A 22920-nucleotide genomic window follows, 5' to 3' on the forward strand; every position below is an offset into this window, starting at 1 on the left:
GTAGCTGATATTGGACTAAGCACAGAGTCTAAATTATGGACTAGCTCAATAGGCTTAATTCAAATTGACTTATTTATTTATTTATTTATTTAAAATCTGTGTAGCCTGCCCTATATCACAGGATCAGAATCTCAGGACAAGTCACAAAGCTATACAAAACAATTTTTAAAACATAAGATAATTAACACAATTTAAAACCAAGTATTCGCGAAGGCTTTCACGGCCGGGATCTAATGGTTGTTGTGGGTTTTTTGGGCTTCTTGGCCCAAAACACGGCCAAGAAGCCCGAAAAACCCACAACAACCATTAAAACCAAGCAGTTTAAAAGACAAAATTGACACACTACTCCTGAATAATCTGAGTAGGGACACCTGTTTTGCAGCTGTGTAAATGCTACCCAAAATAATGCATTAATAATGTGTAGCCACTTCATGAGACTGAACAATAGAATACTTAAGACCTGAGACATGGTTTTAAATAGAGATGGAAACCAGTAATGGGGAAGGATGTAATCGTATGCTAGTTACATTTTGAACATAAAAAGTTACCAACAAAATGTTTCAGTTATGCATTCAGTTGTTAGTTCTGCTGCACTTTTAAAACAAAATCTCAAGGTCTGATTGCAAAAACTATTGTGAGAGTGTGCCCAGATAGCCAATTGTCCTGGGCTAGATAGGACTAGAATGCCCTAAACAGGGTCACTATGTGGTAGCCTCGTGGTGCAGTGGTTAAACTACTGTACTGCAGCCAAAACTGTGCTCACGACCTGGGGTTCAATCCCAGGTAGCCGGCTCAAGGTTGACTCTATCCTTCTGAGGTCGCTAAAATGAGTACCCAGCTTGCGGGGGGGGGGGATGTATAGCCTGCATAATTAACTTGTAAACCACCCAGAGGGTGCTTGAAGTGTTATAGGGCGGTATATAAGCAGCACGCTTTATATTGTTTGGCTTGCCAAACATCCAGTTCAGCACTAGTTAGGGCTTTTAAAAAAATCTGGCATCCTCTTCTGTCTCCCTCTCTATTGGGGAACAGGAGGAAACTTTCAGTTTCCTAAGAAATGATTCTATCCTGAAGTGGCTTAAGGAAAGTGACAGCTTAAGTTTTCCCCATAGCTAACCCCCCAAGTACAGTCTAAAAATGCAGACATGTGGATTCATCCCTATCCATCATTGAGGAACTTTTGTAATGGAAGTGGCTCTTAATTGCCCCTTCAAGGAGAAACTATTCTCATATTCTTTTATTTTGAATGAAAGTGCCTTGCAGCTATGTGCTGAAGTAATATATCGCAGGACTGACTCACATTCAAGCCATACTTTATAAAGAACATATAATTAGAATACAGAAATACTTAAGATTGAGAACGGTATGATTGTTCCATCATAAGCTTTTCACATTTCCCCTAGTTTATAAATTAGGTTGTTTTGTTTTGTTATTGGTCATTGGGAGGTAAACATGGGCTTCATTTGCAAGCATGGGTATTCAGAAACAAAGGTGGACTGGTATTATGTTTCTGAACACTAATGTGACTTCAGTTTCTAATTTTATCCTATCTGTAATATACAGTTTAATCCTCAGTGGTTACTGCTTTTTTTTCTAGTTCTCTCCTGCAAGAGTAGGAATAATTGGGTGGTTGCTTTGAAAACGCTGCTTTTGCAGACAATAAATACAGAGTTGTCATTCATTCATTTTAGTTTGCAAAGCATTTTTTACATTTCTGCTGAAATGGCCCCTGGAGTGGTTTGCATCAGTAGCAAACAGCACAGTCGCTACCCACAGGCCTGCAACTTCAAAAGCACTATACAGGAAGGAAAGGGGTAATAAGGAGGGCACAGTAAAAGATGCAGTTTGTGGCATAAATTGTTAATGTTACCAAGAAAGGAGATAATGCAGGGAGAGGAGGCGGCTGATAAAGATGGTGACTCATGTGGAGGAGTTATCTTATTTCCCATCTTTTAGCCTCCTGCAACTTGATACAATGGATTCTGCTAATTGATGGTTAAGAGAGATAAGATGGCCTATAGCTTGATATATTGGAACTTTATAATGAGACGTGGTGGCGCTGTGGGCTAAACCGCAGAAGCCTGTGCTGCAGGGTCAGAAGACCAAGCAGTCGTAAGAGTGAATCCACGTGATGGAGTGAGCGCCCGTCACTTGTCCCAGCTCCCGCCAACCTAGCGGTTCGAAAGCATGCAAATGCGACGTAGATTAATAGGGACCACCTCGGTGGGAAGGTAACAGCGTTCCATGTCTAAGTCACACTGGCCATGTGACCACGGAAGATTGTCTTCAGACAAAAATGCTGGCTCTATGGCTTGGAAACGGGGATGAGCACTGCCCCCTAGAATTGAACACGGCTGGACAAATATTGTCAAGGGGAACCTTTACCTTTACCTTATAATGAGACTATGTGGATGGTGTACTGAACCTTGATAAAAGTACTAAAAAGTATATGGAAGTAAAGCCTTTCAACAGACCGCGTGCAACAATAAAAATTTACCTCATTTGAACCAAAATATTTTGCAGGTGTCTCTGAAACAATGTATCCTGCTTATGTGTTATCTAGTTAAATGGGCACATATTGTCTCCTTATTCTATTACAACACATAATGTATGTGATATCTACGTATTTTAGCTGAAATCTTGTTTAGCGTTAGAAAACTTGTAACATTCAGTCCATTCCTAGTTGACAAAGAACTCCTGCTGCATATCTTGGTGTATGGGCACACATTAAGCCAGTGCGCACACACCCCTCTCTTTAGAATAGCAGCTAGGAATGGACTAAACGTTACCAAAATTTCTTACTGCTAAGCAATAGGATTTCAGCTATTGTTTCATTATTATTTTTTTCTGAATAGGTTTCCTACTGAAATAGGAAAGGCTTTCATCCAGAAGCCGAAATTATCTAGTTCATTTAGTATTGCAGGAGTTCCTTGTGGGGAAACCTGATGAAAAAAGTGGGTTTACTTGGCTCATAGTTTTCATATCAAATGCGTAAAGTGGATTTATCCTGCATTTTTTTCCAGTGAAAATGTTTTTCACTGGAAATCTATGGCTTTGTCACTGGGAATCTATGGCATCCACAAACTAAATATTGATGTTGTATCTACAAATTAAAGATTAATTCTGTATTAGACAGCTTAATTTAAGAAGAGCCAGCACCAACAGGACATTCATTCCAGCACCTTGCTTCTCACAGTAGCTGTTCATACACTCACAGGACGCCCATAAGCAGGACATGGTGGCAACCACCCTCTCCCATTGTTGCTCTCTGGTAGGTGGTATTCAGTGACATGGTGGCTCTGACTATTAAGGCTCCATTTAGCTGTTACCTTCTCTTGTTTGAATAATTGCCAGCATATAGGCATTTTTGTGATACAATAGTGACTTAAGTCATTGTAAAAGATTCCCCCTCCTACAAGCATGGAATTTAAAAATAGTGACATTAAAAATCCATTAGAGTACCTAAATCTGAAATGCATGCATTGCGTATTGTAGTATGAAAAGTTCTATAACAGCAAGGCATTGTCTCACTTTTAAATGTGGTTGCTGAGTCACTGGCATTTTCCTGCCAGCACTGCAGAATCTTAGCAGCTGCAGTTGTAGGTCTTTTACTGCAGTAGGTTTTCTGTTGCATTAGTAAACCCCAGTTTATTTGTTCAGAATGCTCATATTTATGCAACCCAACCCTTGTTTTTCCCCTGTTAGTTTATTTGTAGGCATGTCCAGTAACACTTAAGGAGCAGGCAGGGATGACTGCTGCACATGGTTGTCACAGATAAGTACAAAACCTGCAGTCATTTAGAATTACTAGCACACACAAAAAGGGTCACTGGTCTCCTGGTTTTATGATAAAGAACACAAAATTGCACAGTATTTTGTTCCAGCAATCTTGGCTGCTCTTCAAGGCTGTGATTCAAGATTTCCCCCATCCCATAGTGGCGAACAGAGTTTAATTCAGAACATAAGTCTTAAGAGTGGCTTACCAAATGAATCCTCAAATATAGTGTTATTTTGGAGAGTTCTTTTGAAATGGCATGAAAAGATGGGAAAAGAAAGTCTTGCAATGAAATTTGTGCAGAAATAGATTTCTCCCTATAACTTATGGTTCTGCAAAATTATAACTGCTAAGTGTTTATGGCTTTGTTTTCAACATGAGAACTCTTGCACATTTAACAGTTGCACTGATGGCAGAACTTTGACTCATGCTAATCACACATTAAGCAGTCCTGCAGCACATCCGTTTGCATGGGCTGAAATGCTGCCACACAACATTGAAGATGCAGGTACCCTAAAAGGCTGGTAATTCTTGCACCTCAGTGTTACAGATTGTTTTCAGATAACTGATGAGAAGAATACAAAAACGAAGGTAAAAGTGTTGTCAATGAGAAAGAGAAAGAAACAAGTCTGTAGACAGACAAAAATCTCTATTAGCACCAACAAAAATGCCACAAAAATATGCAAACTTTCATGTTATGTGGACTTCTTCATTGCACTACATATTGCCAAAACTAGATGATGGGGAAGAAACGGTAAAATACATTTTAAAAATGAAAAATAAAAATTTACTTTTGAACAGAGATAAGTTGCTTTTAACATTAAACATTAATACCAAGAAGTAGTGCTTCTTGGCCTAAGCATATAAGATCAACTAGGAAGACTGTGTTGCTGGTGTCCTTAATGACTGTGGGCCATAGGGCAACCACACATTGCAGTGTGTTTTTGGTGGTGGCACCTCGGCTCTGAAGCACCTCTAGTGCCAATATTCCTATCCCCATCACGTTTGCAATTTATCTGTCAGGTGAAAACATACGTCAGTGCAAACTGGGGTTGTTGGATAGGCAAATGCTACATTTTTGCTTTATTGTATCTTGAAGGATTATAGATTTATGTTGGGTACTTTGGTTATGTGAATTGTCAGCAGCTCTAGGCTCCTTGTGAGGAATTGTGAGATACAAATAAATAAAAATGGAGCCAAACAGAGCCTTTCATTTTGCAAATTAAATTCAGTCCCAAGGTGGAAACTACCAGACTGAATTAGCCCCTAATAGGTGTGCACGTGCCAGTTACACCTGGCAATGTGTAATATGATGAAGAGGCAATAATGTTTCTTCATTTCTGAAAACACATGACTGGCTGTGCTCAAAGACCACCTCTTGCCTTGGAAAATCATATGGATTCCTGAGGCTAACGTGATGAAGCGGTCTAGAGAAGTCAAATCCCGGACATTTTTGTAGCATTTTAGTTGGCCCTGTTAAAGATATTGATTGCCTGACTGTGAATTGGGGACACTTATTTAGCTTGTTGGTTTCCTCAGTTCTGCGTTTGAGTTTGTTCTGAGATTTCATATGCTTTTAAAAATATTTATATACAGCAATAGCAAACATGCATTGTTTTCTACTCTAATGTTTCCAATGAACTCTTGTAAGCATGTTAAAATTTCTGAATACAAACAGCTATTCAATTCAGTCCATATGATGACCCAGTATGTTCATTGCTTCTGACCTAAAACATAATATTTTGGGGGGAAATAATTTGCTGAGAAATAAACAGGTGTCATGTTCCAACAAAAGTGATGTATATGTAGACACATTTTGCCTTTGTGGATCAGTCCTACTAACCATGCAAAGGACTGCTATAGTGTGAAAGCTCCCTGTATTCACCACTGGAGGGCAAAGGTACAGTGCTCATGTGCAGTCCACAGATGCGGGTGTCATGAACTCTGCTACAGCTCATCTGCCAGTTGCAGAGGTAGAGTTGGTGGACAGGTTCCCAGGGAAGGTCAAATGCCTGTTCTGCATCTCTCACTCTGCTGGCAGAGGTACCTGCCCCATTAAAGCTGACAACTAATTAAAAATGGGGGGGGGGTAGGTGGGTCTGTCAGGACACACAAATGTAGGAGAGACACAGGAAGGGTTATAGCATATGACTTGAGCACCTGGTTCCTGCTTTCGTCAAGGATTTTGCACAGGCAGCTATGACATTTTCAGATTGGCACAAGAAATTAGTCACTGATCTAAGAAGAGAACTTGTCAACTGACTCATTTATTCCAGACCAAGTAAACTAGCTTGAGTCCAAAGCCACATGTTTAGTGTTTTGGTTGATTAAGGATTTCCAAGTTATTTCAAACTTTTTGCCAAACCTTTATTGTTTATTGCTGTTTTTTATTATTATTATTATTATTATTATTATTATTATTATTATTATTATTATTATTATTATTATTATTATTATTATTATTGATGCAATTCTCTCCATCTCACCACTTTCCAGTGAAATCCATGGCTTTCAGTATAGCCATGTTGGAGTGAAGAGGAGAGCTGGTTTGTAGTCTAAAACCTGATCTATATCACATATTGGTTCATCTTTCCTTGTACTGTACATGGGATATGGAACTGCCCCTCAGTGGTCATACAGTGCAAGGCTAAAACGTGTGCCAAAGCAGGGCAAACAACAACTGCTTTTCTTTTGAGTCCACCATCACCAGGTGGTGGTGTGTTTTTGTTCTGATTTGTCCTAGTGCTGCATCTGCTTGTGTGGATCCTAGTACTGCATTGTTCCATGCTCATTCGTGTACCGTACTGTGTGGGTGCGTGTCATCTGATGACATTTCCTTTTGGACATTTTTCCTTTTGGACATTTTTCTCCATGCCCTGTGACTGGGTAAAACAACGGGGGAAGGGAAGAGAGTATGAAGTACTGTATGTGGGGACAGCAGAGAAGGCAAAAAGAGAGAGAGAGCAATCTGTGGTGGGAAGGAGATCTTGGGGGGCAATTCCATATGCATGTAGATAGGCAGTATTGGGATGACCAGTGCATCCCACTACATTTAACAACAAATACTCTCCACATGTGTGGAAGCAATTAATAGTATGATCTATTTAAATCTGCAACAAAAATACCAGAATGACCCAGAACAACCTCAGAATGACCCGAGAGAACACCACTGCACGAACAAACCCTACATTTGCTTGTATGGTGGGTATAAATTCAAACAGTTTGCTTTAAACAGAAGAGTCCTCCTCCTCTTCTTTTCGGAAATACTAGTATGATATATAGAATAAGTTTTCATTTGATAACCTTCTTATAAAGCACAAGCTTCATAACCACCTTTATCCAGCCAACTCTGAGATGCTTGGTCACTTGTGCTCATGGTAAATCCCATGGCAATTTCTGTGAATGAGCTTCTTTGTTCTTTCCAGTGATTTGGACAACTCTAGCTTAGAAAAAAAAAGCACATTTTATTTACTTAAATTCCCTTGTTGTTGCACTTAGAAATCATCTGAATTAAATTGGGCTGACTGATTATCTTTTAGAAGGCATTTTGTAATAAAATCAGATCCCTTTTTGATTACCTGTTTGTTTTAACTGAAAAATGTATGTCACTGCACTCTAAATAGAAGATGATGAATCTCCTCTGATGAATTTCTATTGCTAAGAAATGGAATGTCAGTGAAAAAAAGTAAAAGCTTTACTTATGTTGTGCATTTTTAAATTTTAGAAGCATACAAACGATGTAATTGCCCATATATATGGTAACCCTAGCTGCCATGTATTTATTATTGGTCACGAGTTTCCATTTTATTTCACCTGTCGAAAGAAATGGTGAAAACTGGTTTGTTCCCCCACCTTTTGGCAACCTTTTAATTAGGAGACTGATGCTGCTGTCCTGCCACATTCTGATTACCTGAAATTTCTTTATGTGTAATGTGTAGCCTGCATAATTAACTTGTAAACTGCCCAGAGAGTGCTTGAAACACTATGGGGCAGTATATAAGCACACTTTGCTTTGCTTTTTACCCAAAAGGACAATACTCAATGACAGTTATACTGTGAAAAATGTGGTACAACTACATATGACAGCACATATCTGATATTGGAATGTATTTTCTGGAAGAAATCTTTTCAGCAGCACATGAATAGCAATTTGCAGGTCCTCTTTTTAAATAGCCACACTGACTGCTTTGTGAGTTGCTGTGGTTTCCTTATAAGTTCCAAACAGCACTGATATGGAGGATGCTAGTCTACTTTTTACAGTGAATCTCTGTGTTAACGTTGTGTAGGCTGTTTATTATTTATATAGTGACTTACTTTTTTTCTCTCTTGTAACAATTCATTTTTCCCCAAACTCATGTACTGTATATGTTTCTACATATTTTTAAAAAAGGGTATGTGTGTGTGGAATTCCAAGAGACAAAATATTTGGCTTAAGGTTAAAAAAAAGTTATAGTAGGAGATATACCCTACACTATTCAGATACGAATATTCAGACCAAAGATTAAGTCCCCTCTTTGTTCAAAACGCTGATGGCCATCAGAAGGGGAAGGGAAGACCCCCCCCCCAACTTTCCTAGAATTAAGCCCATTGAGTGCAAGGCCTGAAATCCTGCTGATTAACGTAGTAAGTTACACTACAGCAGACTCATTCAGTCAGGGAGGATTGGGTAAATAAACCCTTTTTCTTTTGTGTCAGTTTTAAATTAAATGGACAGGGCCATTGTTTTCATTCTCAAATAATCTGCTCTGGTATTTTTTTTATCAGGGGAAGAATGGAATAGTAGTACAGTAGTAGAAAGTATAGCTCCAGTAATTCTTAGCCCTCTGCCTTTTGAGTTGTCATAAAAACAGCACTGAGTGCACGATTCATAATCTAATTTCTATTTGTAAATAAGTTGGTGGATATAATAATTAAGAGAAAGCTTAGAAGAGCCCTACAGAGAGAGCTTCCACTGTGTGTAATATTTCCAGGCTGTGCTATCTCTAGTGTGAACATTTATTTCCTCATTTTGCTTAAGGATGCAGCTTGATTCTAACAGCAATACCTGAATTTTATGTAAGAACTGCATCCTGAACACTCAGCAAGAGTTGCCAAAAATCGTATTTATTTTCCGGAGAAACACGTGTACCCCTTGCGCTTTAGACTTTATTCAACAAAACTTCTCTTTGGAATTAACTGGAACAATTTAGTTCCACAATTCCGAATTGGGTAAGAACTATCGCTGTGTTTGTAGTGTGGAATCGGTTGAATCAAGGTAAGTGAAGGGGCTGGAGAAAGAGGAGGGCAAGCCGAACTGCTCAGTTCCTTGTCGGCGGCGAAAAGTACGAGAGGGTGGAATGCGTTTGCTGCACTGCAGGGCTTCACGGCGATGTGGCGTTGGGGCTCCTCCGACTGAGCCGAACACGGACTTTTCTAAGAGGAAGTTGTGAGTCCATCAAGCGAATTTCCCACGCGCCGGCAAAGATCACCGGAGCGCCCCGTTAAGGTCGCTGCTGATACACCCGTGTGGTCTTCCCTGGTGAAAGGACGGATCCCTGACAAAACAGACGATTCCCCCACCTTTTTTCCCCTCAGCGGTCGTGTGGGAGAAAATCCACGGACAAGTTTTCGGCGGCATTTCCCACACTTTCTGCCCATGTCGCTCCAAGGCGGCGGCTGCTCGAGGGAGACACAGCCCTCTCTTGACCCTCGGCGGCTCTGACGGGGCAGCAGCCTCCTCTTTTTCCCCCCTCCTTCCTCCCCGGCCGCGACGCGGAGGGGGAGGCTCGCCTTCTCGAGGCCTCGCTTCCGACTCGCTCCCCCTAACCGCCCACCCTCACTCGCCAGGCGGGCGGGCTGACTGGGCCGCCGACGCTGCCCATCCTCCGTCCGGCCCGCCAGTCCCCACCCCCTTTCCCCCCATGTGCGGAGCCGGCGTCGCGCCGCGGCTGGGCGGGCGGTGAGGCCTGGCGGATGTAACGGCGGGACGAGCAGCTAACGGTCTTCGCCGGCATCTGAGGGAGGCGCGCGCGCGGGGGGCGGCTTCTTCGAACGGCCCGTCCGAGCGCGAGAGAGGGGGGGGGCTCGGCCCGCGGAGGAGGAGGCGGCCGTCGCCGGCGGGTGGTTCTTTTGGAAGGGGCATGTGAGTGAGTGAGGCCGAGCCGGCGCGACGGGGAGCTTCCCAGCCCGAGGGGAAAGGGCTTCCGGAGAGCGGGTCTGCGGTGGATGGCGAGCGTCTGGTTTCCGTCCCCGCCTCGCCTTGCCTTCTTTCTGCATGTACCCTGCCTGCCTTTTGAATGAACAATCTCGGAGGGAGACTCTCCCGAAGGAGCCGGGCGGGCTGTAACCTGACCCGCCGCCTGGATTTCGGAGAAGCCTTGGATAGACCTGTGTGTTGACGGGCGGTGGGGAGGGGAAGCTTTTCTCTGTGGAAAATGTGCCTAGGCTTGGGCTACTACGCTTCATGCCTTGCAGCAGAAACGAAAGAGTTAATTAATCTTGTGGCGCCCACACAGCTGTGGTGTGGCAAGTTTCATGGGCTGCATTGTCTGGGGTGGCTAGTATTTTATTTTATTTTATGTTTCATTGATTGATTTCATTTCTATCCCTCCTTTATCCCTGCAAAGGGAGAAAGTTAGTGCGTATGGCCACATGCATTGTCACTGCCCTTGGGTTGCTTTTTAACAGGATGGACTCCAGCCCAATTATTTGGTGTTGTTGTTGTTTTGTGTTTCTCTTGCTGTCAAGTCAGTTCTGACTTATGGTAGCCCTATGGATGAATGATCCCCAGAATGTCCTGTCATTCACAGCTTCTATAAATGTGCTTTAAGATGGCAGAGAGAAGCTTGTATTCCTCAGAGTGCTTCATTCTTCAGTGATGTGTATTTTATAAAGTAACTTCTAGTTGTTACAGCAGTTTCTGAATTAAAGGGACAACAGCTCCCCCCTCCACCCCTTTGCTCCTAAGCTGTCTGAGCTGAGATATTTTTGGCATCTCACACCTATGTGTCCCATTGGGGGAAATGGTAAAAGGGATCTGTGCAAGAACCCAAGAGAATATAGAGGGCAATTCAGGGCAGCAAAAGGAAAGCCCAAAACAGTCTGAGAGGAATTAAGAGGGGTAAAACAATTCTAATTCTAATGATAGTGGTCCTGAGTTGGCTAGATAGGCGGGATATAAATAAAATAAATAAATGAGTGGGGAATTTGAAGGCCTGATAAATGGTTAATTTACTCTCATTTGGAGTCCTCATAAAAATGTTACTGTGCCCCCCCCCCCCCATACTTGCATTGGCAAGTACTTCACTATTGACTTGGCTTGGCTCACTGGGAAGACAGATCCTGAAGCTGAGGCTCCAATACTTTGGCCATCTCATGAGATGAAAAGACTTTCTGGAAAAGACCTTGATGTTGAGAAAGTGTTAAGGCAAGAGGAGAAGGGGATGACAGAGGATGAGATGGATGGATGGTGTCATCGAAGCTACCAACATGAATTTGACCCAACTCCGGCAGGCAGTGGAAGACAGGAGGGCCTGGCGTGCTCTGGTCCATGGGGTCACGAAGAGTCGGACATGACTTAATGACTAAACAACAACAACTTGACTATGTTATGCATGCTTGAATGCCCTGCCAATCTCTAATAGATTTTGGGACCAACACAAGCTGAAGAAAGAAGCACTCATAATCTTTGGCAGGAAAACATTTATGTATGAAAATTCATAGTGGACATCCTTGAGATGTCTTAATATATCTGCATATGCTATAGACATATGCTTTTGCTTCTTATATTATGGAGTTCACAAAAACAAACATGATACTTCTACACATGTGTGAATTTTCCGTAATTGCAGTTAATACCACTCATACTCCATGTAGTCTAGTACGATTTTATTTACATTTTTTACTTCTTGTTTCCATCTCCAGCTTGTTATGCTTTCTTTTCACTACAGTGCTTATTTTTGTTTTCCTTATTACCAAAATAACTTATTCAGAGAATTGGAATAGGTAATTGGTCTTATGGTAGCCTGATAAATAAGCCCACAACTGCTGTGGAGCTCTGATAAAACTACTTCTCAAATAAACAAAACAACATTAGCCCACAGCATTTTTACCCTTTGCGCATGGACGATGGAACTTTCTTCCTCTGTCAGCCTATTTGGTTTCTATAATGAGTTAAAAAGAAGGGTGCAATACTTCATCTCTCCCTTGTCACACTTCTCCTTTGCCAGCATAGAATTTCTGCCCACTTATAAATAATTCTTAAATCCAGAACTGCCCACTAGCCCATACTATATGCTAGTATAGTATGGGCGTGTAGATTAGTGGTAGAATACATGCTTTGCCTGTGGAGGATTCCATCTACAATTTTTAGGATCTCTAGGGCTAGGAAAGGATCCTGCTTGAAGCCTAGAAATTCAGTCTGTCAGCAAAAATAGTGCTTTAATATGCTTTGTCAGAGCCAACTTGTACCATCTTCAGACAGGGTTAGAAATGTATCCTAGCTGGCATCTTGGAGCACTGCCTCCAGTTATCAACACTATGGAGCTAGATGGACCTTGACTTTCTGAATAGCTGGGAAAGAAATTTTCAAGTTGTAGTAGAGGTTATCCAATTAGATTTAGATTAGGCATCCTTCAGTCTCGAGAGACTATGGTAATGTGCTCTGTATAGAGGACTTGAAACAGTGTCTAGTGTGGCTGAGAAGGCCAATTCGAGAGTGAAAATCCCTCCCACACTGAAGACAAATACAATCTCTCCCCTGTCCAGCTCCCTGATTTTGCTGGTTTCGGGACTGCCTCTTTGCCTCGGCCTGCTGGACAAGTATCTCTTCAAAATAGGAGAGGCCATGATGCACCACCTGCCTCCAGGCTGAACGCTCAGATGTCAAGGTTTCCCATCTTTTGAGGTCCATTCCTAAGGCCTTCAGATCCCGCCTGCAGATATCCTTGTATCACAGCTGTGGTCTCACTCTGGGAAAATTTCCCTCCACTAATTCTCCATACAGGAGATATTTTAGAATCCGACCACCAGCCATTCTCACGACATGCCCAAGCCAACCTAGACGTTGATGTTTCAGTAATGTATACAGTACATGCTAAAAATCCCATCTTGTTCTAGGACTACTCTATTTGGAACTTTGTCCTATCAAGTGATACCAAAAATGCATCAGAGACAATGCATATTGAACGTGTGTTGTCTCCGACACATTTTTGGTTATCAAGTCTCAGTGTAATATACTGTGGTAGTGAAAAGGATAAGTACAAATATATGAGTTGCTTAAGAAGAGACTTAAAATGAAAAAATCAAGTGCCATAATTATGTAACTGTATGATGCATCCCTGTTAGAATATTTGGTACAGCTTTGGTTGTCCTCTTCCTTAAAAAATGTACTCTTGAAAAATAAACAAAAAATCACTCAGTCTTAGATATAAGGCATTGTCAGAAAATGTGGGAAGGGCCATTACCTTACACAGCTTAAATATTCATAGGGAGTAGATGTATCCATGTACATATATCAACATGAGAAGCAATATGTTTTGAGAGCCAAATGCAAGAAACAATGAAACAGGATGGCTTTCACTGTCATACTCTTTGAATAACCCACAGGCACCTGGTGGGCCACTGTATAGAATGCTAGAGGAGTTTGGCTGCTCAGATGCAACAGAAGTATATATTACTGCAGTAGAATATTACATGAAATTTCTTGATACAGTACAGTATTTGAAAATTCTGTGATTTGGCTATCCATCTAAAGTAATTAACACAATTTGGTGCAGTTAAAAGGCATCATTTTTTGGTTTTGTACTGCTGTTTTGTTTCTGCTGTTCATTCAAATAGAACTTCCTTTGTTTTATTGTTGGTGCAGGACAGTCACGGTGACAGTGCTTCATGACTATGTGGGCTGCCGAACATTTGAGGTGCTTTCTTCAGTGTCTGTGGGAGCCATAAAAGAATTAATTCATCAAGAGACAGGTTTTCCTGTAGGTGAACAGTGTCTGTACTCCCAGGGAAGAGAGGTGAGCCTCTTCAGTCTCTTGGAAATGTTGTTCTTGGCAGCCTTCATATTATACTTTCCTTAAGAGAAATGTATTAATCTTGGTATATTAATCTGAAATCAAATAATTAAGATACAAACTGCTTTGCTGATAAAATGTGTGTTTCTGTGTATTTAACATTGCTGAGTCAAATGAGTGGGCTTAAAATATGATAATAAATGTTGTTCTATAGGCTTTAGTCAGGGTATTGGTTTTTATATTCAACCTTCATAAATGAATTGAGCCCAATATGTTCTCATTTTTTATGTCCCATATGTTAATCTGTTTGATTAACTGTGGACTTTATGGCTTTTATTCTACTCTTGGGCAGCAAGTCATCCTTGATAGTGTGTTGTCTGATTTTCTCCCTCCCTCTCTGTAGTCTCCTACAGACCTACCACATGTGTTCCAGAGTATTAGGGGATCATCTCCCAATAGTGTTATGTGGACTGTTTGCAGGATATATTAGAAATCTCTGTTGCTCTAGCAGAAATTCCATAATTCAGCATAGGATTTATGAATATTGAGGTACTTCTGTTTAGCTGTAATATACAGGATCTCGCAATGACTTGGGAGGGAGAGCATCACTATGTAAATCTTAAATGCATGGGGAGAATTCTTTGGTTTTAAGCAATAACAAGCAAAAAGCTGGATTTCTAGTAGTAATGTTTGCAAAGTGGTGCCTCCTGTATAAGAAAGGCAATAATATTGATTAAGTACAAGAAAATGAGTTCTATTTTATAAGGATCTTGTGTATTTTAAATTGACTGTTATAAATTGTTTAAATTAAACTTGTTGACAATGTAGTCAAAGGATGAAGCAATTTATTTAGTTTTGAGATACAATCAGGAATGTGCAATATTTAAAAATATCTCTTTTTTTGTTTAGTTATCAGACTGTGTCAAGGTTGGGGATCTCCAGACTACTCAGAATCATATATTTCTAAATCTTCTGTCAAAGGGCCTAAAAGGAGGAGGTACAATGTATTATAATAAATTACCTTTTGCATTTCTTACTAGTCCCCCTTCCCTGTTACTACCTGTTTTAAGATTAATTTGTTCAAATTATAAAACAGATTTCTGTCTAATGAAGTAAACTATGTCATTTGTTCCTATATATAATACATGTAGTATAATACATGTAGTTTTCTGTGTACTGTAATAGCAATATTAATATGATAAATCACTTTCAGGTTTAGATTCTGTCAACATTTTATGTGTTTCATTAATTCCTAGATCCTTAACCATCCATTTCTTTACAATTGGCATTGTTTTCCATTCTGATATTTATCTAGAGCAATGGTTCTCAAACTTTTTTCACTTAGATACCCCTTGGTAGCCCAATTTCATAAATTGTACCCTTTATAGTAGGAGGGTTGGGGCTAAAGGGGACTCTCTACTTCCTTGTCTTTAGGCAGCTTCCTCATCCTCTCTGTTTGTATGCAGAAGCACATCAGTGATGGAGTCAAAATCTGTAAATAAATTTGTCCCGTATAAACTGTCATTGATAGGAAATCAGCAGGTAGCACAAGCTCCAGGGTGAGAGGTGGAACAAGAACAGAGTCCACCTGGGAATGAAAGCTAATTGGCTGGGCTTTCACATAGTGGGCAGAGAAAGAATGAAAAAAACCAAGGGGTTTCTGTCAACAGGATATAAATAAGCAACATACACTGTTGATGTATTTGCCTTTTCCTGCCATTATTCGGTCTTTTTCACATACCCGTAAATGTCCTGGTTCGTAGCCAGGTTGGGAATTACTGATCTAGAGCAGTGGTTCTTAACCTTTTTGAAAGAAACACCCCCTTGAGCCATTGAGGAAGTTATCATTGCCCCCCTCCCCGCGGTGATTATTTATTTATGTATTTATTTATTTAAGACACTTAAATCCAATGACCCCTGAAAACAAAATTAAATTCCAAGAAAATGAAATGCCCCCCCAAAAAGTAACATTTAATGATTTAGTTGCAAGTGAATTTTAAGACGCAAAAAGAAATATAAAAAGGGCATAAAAACAAATGCAGGAACTAAAAATTTCAAGACAAAAAGTCTGAAACTAAATTAAAATTGGAGGAAAATATATATTCATGCACACTGTAAAAAGGCTGCAGCCATCTTCACAGGTTTGGCTTGCTCCAGCGCCCCCCTACTGCCCCCTTCTGCTCCAGCGCCCCCACGCCGCCCCTTTTCGTTCCACCGCCCCCTTGAAAAATGAAATCGCCCCCTGGGGGGCATTATCGCCCACGTTAAGAACCACTGATCTAGAGGAATCTTTATGGATGCCAGCATTGTAATCCAGAGCACATTACTTAAGGAGCGAAGCCCATTAAACCAGTGAAATCTGTTTCTCAGTAAACCTGCTTAGCCTTGTGTTAGAAGATTTTAATAAGTATATAATCAGATACATAATACACTTGGGTAGCTGTTGGAATCTTAGGAGGAAGAGCTGCAAACAATTGCCCTACTCCTCTTTTTAAAAAAATGGCTGCGTCTTGGAACCTCAAGATTATTAACTTTGAGTCCACAGCCAATTCTAAGTACAGTGGTGCCTCGCTTAACGTTTGCTTCGTTTAACGTTTTTTTCGCTTAACGTTTATTTTTTCAGAGGCAGATTGTGCTTCGTATAACGTTTTTCCCTATGGGCGATTTTCGCATAGCGTTTTTGGGACCATGCTTCGCTTAACGTTTTTGGTTTTAGGTCCCCTGCTTCGCTTAACGTTTTTTTTGTTTTCAATTTAAAAAGTGTCTTAGAAGGGTCCAAAACGGTTCTAAATGCTTGGATTCGTTAGAGGACCCCTTAAGTCATGTGCAAACCTGATTTGGCTTTGATCTGACTTTTCGTTAATTTTTTGTGAATTTTTGTTTTTTGGCCCATAGGAACCAATGGACCTGTCAAAATCTGACAGCTCCATGCTTTCCTATGGGGGAGAAAACAATTAACCATAAATTAACGAAAGTTCAGATCAAAGCCAAATCAGGTTTGCACACGACTTAGGGGGTCCTCTAACGAACCCAAGAATTTAGAACAGTTGCTGAGTCTTCATTAATTTTTTGTGAATTTTTTCTTCCCCCATAGGAAATAATGGAGCTGTCAGATTTTGACAGCTGTCAAAAGTTGGGGGAAAAAAATTCACCATTAATTAACGAAAAGTCAGATCAAAGCCAAATTAACTTTTGCATCCGTTTTAGAGGGTGCAGAAGCTAATCCAAGCATTTAAAACCATTTTTGACCCTTTTATGACACACTTAATTTTGCAAAAATTGACTTCGCAAAGCCATTGAAACCTATTGAGTCAGCTACAATACATTCCAATGGAGGATACATTGTATCGTTTAACGATGTTTCCTATGGGTTTTTTCGCTTAAGGACGGCAATCCGTGCCTATTGGCACGGATTAACCGGTTTCCAATGCATCTCTATGGGAAATGGTGTTTCGCATAAAGTTTTTTTCGCATAAGGTTTTTTTTTTGGAACCAATTAAAAACGTTATGCGAGGCACCACTGTATTAGAGTAACTTACCAAATATTATCTGATAGGTCCCCTCATACGTCTGTAGTCTTTGGCAGTAGAAGTTGCAGTGGTAATATTTTTAGATAGCGGTGATAGTCTGGAAGTAATCATCTAAATTTTCTAATAATGTCTTAGCATAGCTGTGCTACAGTTGTGGGAAATTGAATTTAACATTAAATGTTGCTGCTGGTTTCCAGTATCACACTGAGATAAAAGGATATTGGTCAGAGAGCACTTTGCTGAGTAACCCTTCAAACCTGGAACTGACTGTGGGTTCAAAATAGGCCATATTTGGGTTTACATCCTATATCCAGTTTATAGAATAGTAATATGCTAAGTTACATTTTTACACCCTGCACTTTGACCATTTATATTCAAGACCTGTGTATGTAAAACCTCTGGCCACAATTGTAACCCACAAAAGGTTGGACATATCATACTACCTTCAGACATTCCATGGCAGTGTATACTCTTGTAATGTCTGCTGACATGTCTAATAAATCAAAATATCAGTGTTTAATCAGCCAGACAATTTTTGTTGTTTGGATAATTCCCACATGTATAGGATTGGAGGCTTAGAATGCAGCACACATTTGGAAATGTGCCAGCTGTAGAGAGTCAGGATTAGGTACAACCCATTTTCTATAGTTCCATGTGTAGTCGTGCTGGCCACGTGACCACGGAAACTGTCTACAGACAAACGCTGGCTCTATGGCCTGGAAACGGGGATGAGCACCGCGCCCTAGAGTTGGACACGACTGAACTAAATGTCAAGGGGAACGTTTACGTATCTTCTATAGGTGAAAATGCTCTTCTCCCAGCTGATCTTGGATACTTGCCAAGAAAGCTATTTGCTTTGAGATATGTTCCAAGGGTTAGCATCTGCTGGCAGAAGAGACAGAAAACGGTGAAGAGCCAGGTGAGACAATTGTCAGTTTCAAACTTCTTGCAGCCCAGGGACTCAGCCACAATGAAAATACAAAGTTAGGTGAGGTCAGGTTTAATCCTAAGTAATTTCCAGTACACTTGTGGTGGGTGAGTTTAGATTCATCATTGCTTCAATTGGCCTGATATTGGCTTTACTAACCTTGGGCATAGTAGCCCCTTGTAGTCCAAAGCTAATAAAAGTTACAGACCTATAAAAGGTAGCAACATAATTTGTTCCCTTAGTAGGAAGAGAATAAAGAGAGGTTTGCTTCTTTCACATTTTGTAGGTCGTTTTGGACAAACAACTCCACCACTAGTTGATTTTCTTAAAGATATTTTAAGGCGATATCCAGAAGGTGGGCAGATTCTTAAGGTAAGAAGTAAAATACCAGTAAATAAAATGGATTATTGTTAGTGTCTGTGAGTTTCCAGTTGCTATCACTCTCAGAAATTAGGTTAGAACACTGGTTCTTAACCTTGGGTTACTCAGGAGTTTTGGACTGCAACTCCCAGAAGCCTTCACCACCAATTGTGCTGCCTGGGGTTTCTGGGAGTTGCAGTTCAAAAACATCCGAGTAACAAAGGTTAAGAACCACTGGGTTAGAATATCAAAGGAAGGGAATGAAGGCAACATGTTTGTGGAAGGAGGGTGGCAGGCAATGCTAACAGTGATGTATTTCCTCATCTTCTCCTTATTACAGACAGGCCCAGTTCAGATGTTACAGTAAACGGTGGCTTGTGATTAAAAGAACAAGCAGCAGGAAGTTTCGGACTTGCTTGCTATGACACCTCCAAGCCTCCCTCAGTGAATTCGTATGCAAATTACTATTTGCGAACGTATCATAGCATGATCCCTTTTCTTTAAGGATTTTGCTGTGAAATGGTAGCAAACTGTACTTTCTGTACTAATTCACTTGGACTTTCAGTATTGAACAATATCTTTGGCATTCCCCCCCTCTTGCTTTAATGTTATGGCCTGGTTAAGATGTTGTATCAAGCCAGTGATTTCATATTAAATGTACTGTGTGTGCATTGCCAGACCTTGGGCTTGTGTTCTCCTGTGTCTTTTGCATGTGAGGGAAGGATTTTAGAAGTGTCCATTCACAGTCATGTCCAAATATGTGAAATTGTGGTTTTTTAAAAAATGTGGAAAACAATAATATTGGTCCAGGATTTGTTGCAAATCATGATTTAAGTTTCTTATATACTGTACTCTTAACTTATACAAAGGACTAGGGAAGAGAAAGGAGAGCTTGTAAGCTTGAGGTGTTCAAAGCCTTTTGTTATGTGATGACAAACCATAGTTTGTTGCATCTTGGGTTTTGAGGGACAAATGTGATGATTTCCATTATAATTTAAGAATTACAATAGAAATTATCACATTTATGGTCCCTATACCACATAAGAAACTTTGAAGAGTATGAAATGTGATAATAAAAATACTGCCTTAACTTATTTTGCAGATATTTGTATGTTTAATCAACATTTAACAATACAGTAGGAAATATTTGCAGATTTAGTGGGGTGAAAATGTAAGGCTAAATCCAATTATTAATCCCAGTTTGGAATATACACATTGAGTTGGTGGTGCTTAGATAACTCTTGGCTTAACAAGTCTTACTCATTCAACAGTTCTACTCTAACTGGGACTAAAAAGATCTAGACTATTTTTGTAATACTGTACTCTAGTTATTAAAAATAATTACATAATTGCTGTGATGTAGTTTAGATGTGATTTGGAAAACATGTAACATGTATGCTTGGCTTTCAGGAATTGATTCAAAATGCTGAGGATGCTGGTGCAACAGAAGTTAGGTTTTTGTATGATGAAACTCGGTATGGGACTGAGTCGCTCTGGTCTAAGGACATGGGCCAATATCAGGGTAATTTCTTTTTAATGTAATTTTTAAACCTGAGTTATTTATTTTCTTTTCATTACTGAGTAATATAGCTTTTAATAAAATAGCACAATTACATTTGCATCTGGCATTTAACTTTGAGGAACAGTTAATTTAATGTATTCTAGGGCCTCACTAGACAGTGTAGGCTCGAGAGAAAGATTGCCTGCCGATTACAATGCATGTTTGCCTCACTCCGTATTTAGCAAATTATAGAATCATAGAATAATGGAGTTGGAAGGGGCTTATAATGTCATTAGGTCCAACCCCCTGTTCAGTGCATGAATCCACCAAGTTATTTCTATTGCATAGTATCAAGTCCAGGCTAGCAACTCCTCTAGTTTCTTTCTCCACGTTATGTAGGAGAAAATTATCAGCAACACAAACCAATATTGGAAGATACATATTTGTCATAATTGGCTTACCAACAGATAACAGGATAATTGAAATCTCCCATTACTGTTACATTGTGTCTCTGAAATTCTTGCAATTTGTTTCAAAGTTTTCATATATATATTCTCCTTGATTGGGTAGTTCATAATAGATTTGAACTGCTGTGTTCCTTTTACTTTTCACCCCAATTATAGTAGTTCAGATGCTCTTGATGGGGCAACCAATCTCATCTTTCCATATTTCTGTGTAGCAATATGTATTTTTGACATGTAGTGTGGGTGCACCACCCTTTCTGTTCTTTCTGTTTTGGGAAAAAACAGTTTGTATCCTTCAATTGCTGTATTTCAATCAAAGGAGTAATCCCATCAAGACTCAGTTATCCTTGTGAAGCCATATTTCCCCTCCTGAACTAAGATTTCTAGTTCTTGTTTGTTTCCTATAGTCCTGGCATTTGTGTATAGGAAGAAAATGTGTGATTTGTGGCCTGCTTTCCTTTGTACATTTTATGAAGATTATTATTGTGCCCCATTAGAGCTGCTCAGTCTGTTCCTTTTATTGTGCATAAACCTTCATCTTTTACCTCTAAGTCACATCCTTCTCCCCCTTCCAGTTCAATTTAAAGCCGTCCTGCTGAAGTTCTTCATTCTGTGGCCAAACACATTCTTCCCAGTCCTTTTGAGGTACAACCTGTCACTTGACAGCAGTCCATTTCTAGGAAGTGTAGTCCATAGTCCCAAAATCCAAATCCCTCACATCGTCATCACTTTCATAGTTAACCTGGACTTCCCCCCTTTCTGTTTCTCTTCTGAGTACAGTGGTGCCTCGCATTACGATCGCTTCGTTTAACGCTGAAATCGCATTACGATGAACTTTTTGCGATCGCTTTTGTGATCGCAAAATGATGTTTCCTATGGGGGAATTTCGCTTTGTGATGATCGGTTCCCTACTTCGGGAACCGATTCTTCATAAGACGACTATTTTCCAACAACTGATCGGTGGTTTCAAAATGGCCACCGGGTAAATAAAATGGCTCCCCGCTGTGTTTAGGGACGGATTCCTCGCAAGACAGGCAGCGAAAATGGCCGCCCTATGGAGGATCTTCGCTGGACGGTGAGTTTTAAGCCCATCGGAACGCATTAAACAGGTTTTAATGTGTTTCTATGGGCTTTTAAATTTTGCTTTACGATGTTTTCGTTATACAGTGGTTTTGCTGGAACGAATTAACATCGTAATGCGAGGCACCACTGTACTGGTAGGATGGATAAGAAGACTTACCTGGACCCCAAAATCTTTTGAGTTTCCTTCCCAGAGCTTTTTAGTTCCACTTGACTGTGCCATTTGTTTCCACATGGATGAGAAGAAAGGGATATGCATTTGTTGGTTTTATGAGCAATGACAATCCTTCTGCCACACCCTGGATCCATCCTCCAGAGACATAGCATATTTGGCAGAGTATCTTTCTGGTGTAGTTTAGTTTCAGTCTCACACAGTAGGGAGTCTCTTATTACAACAACTCTTTCCTTTTTTTAAGAATGTGGGTTCAGTGACTCTGCTTGGCTCAGTTTCAGTCTCATGTCCTCCCATGGGGTCTCCTATATGTCTCCCCCTGCATTCTGTCTGCCATAATTTCAAGAATCTGAAAGCACTTTTGCAGTGAAGAGTGTCTCCTTTTGCTCCTTACTGTAACTTTTTTCCCATGGTGCTTCCTCCACTGTATTTATTCTCTTCTTAACATTTGCCTCCTCTACTTTGTCTTGCTGTCCTTCCACCTCCAGTGCTGTCCTTGGCTGCTGTTCAAGAGTTCTGTCTGTGTACTCCTCATCTTCTCTTACAGTCTTAGGTTTGTCTGCTCAGTACTCCAGTTCTTTCACTTTTTCTTCCAACACTGCAACCACTTTGCACTTGCTTCATGTGTATACTGTATTGTTCTCAGGCAAAAAAGCAAACACTGCACACACTTTTCAGGTCATCACTGAAGTCTCTTATCTCTCCATAACCCCTGTTATCTTTCTTTTCTTCTTCTTCTTCTTCTTCTTCTTCTTCTTCTTCTTCTTCTTCTTCTTCTTCTTCTTCTTCTTCTTCTTCTTCTTCTTCTTCTTCTTCTTCTTCTTCTTCTTCTTCTTCTTCTTCTTCTTCTTCTTCTTCTTCTTCTTCTTCTTCTTCTTCTTCTTCTTTTTCTTTTTCTTCTTTTTCTTTTCTTCTTTCTTCTTCTTTCTTCTTTCTTCTTCTTTCTTCTTTCTTCTTTCTTCTTCTTCTTCTTCTTCTTCTTTTTCTTGTGAAAAAACCTGTGAAAAAAGTCCACTAATATATAGCTATATCCAGAAATCAAAACAATTGTTAGGAAATAGTATGGCTTTGTTTGCATGCCTGATGTGTCAGGGACACATAGTCCTGAAAGATTTGAT

General features: G+C 40.2%; 1 protein-coding gene across 7 annotated transcripts in view; it reads left to right on the plus strand.

Annotated features, from left to right (window-relative positions):
• SACS (sacsin molecular chaperone) overlaps positions 1–22920 on the plus strand; it is a 70926-nt gene that overhangs the window by 23454 nt on the left and 24552 nt on the right. For 4 of the 7 annotated variants that reach the window (XM_078390027.1, XM_020811075.3, XM_078390030.1 and 1 more), the window contains exons 3-6: positions 13620–13770; positions 14677–14764; positions 18512–18597; positions 19996–20107. In XM_078390027.1, the coding sequence (XP_078246153.1) occupies positions 13620–13770; positions 14677–14764; positions 18512–18597; positions 19996–20107 (437 nt within the window). Of the gene's footprint in view, positions 1–9718; positions 9901–13619; positions 13771–14676; positions 14765–18511; positions 18598–19995; positions 20108–22920 lie in introns of those variants that run through there. The other 3 variants (XM_078390028.1, XM_078390029.1, XM_078390031.1) reach the window with 3 other exon arrangements.

This window comes from Pogona vitticeps, chromosome 3 (assembly GCF_051106095.1).
Source record: "Pogona vitticeps strain Pit_001003342236 chromosome 3, PviZW2.1, whole genome shotgun sequence".
NCBI classification, from domain to species: domain Eukaryota; kingdom Metazoa; phylum Chordata; class Lepidosauria; order Squamata; family Agamidae; genus Pogona; species Pogona vitticeps.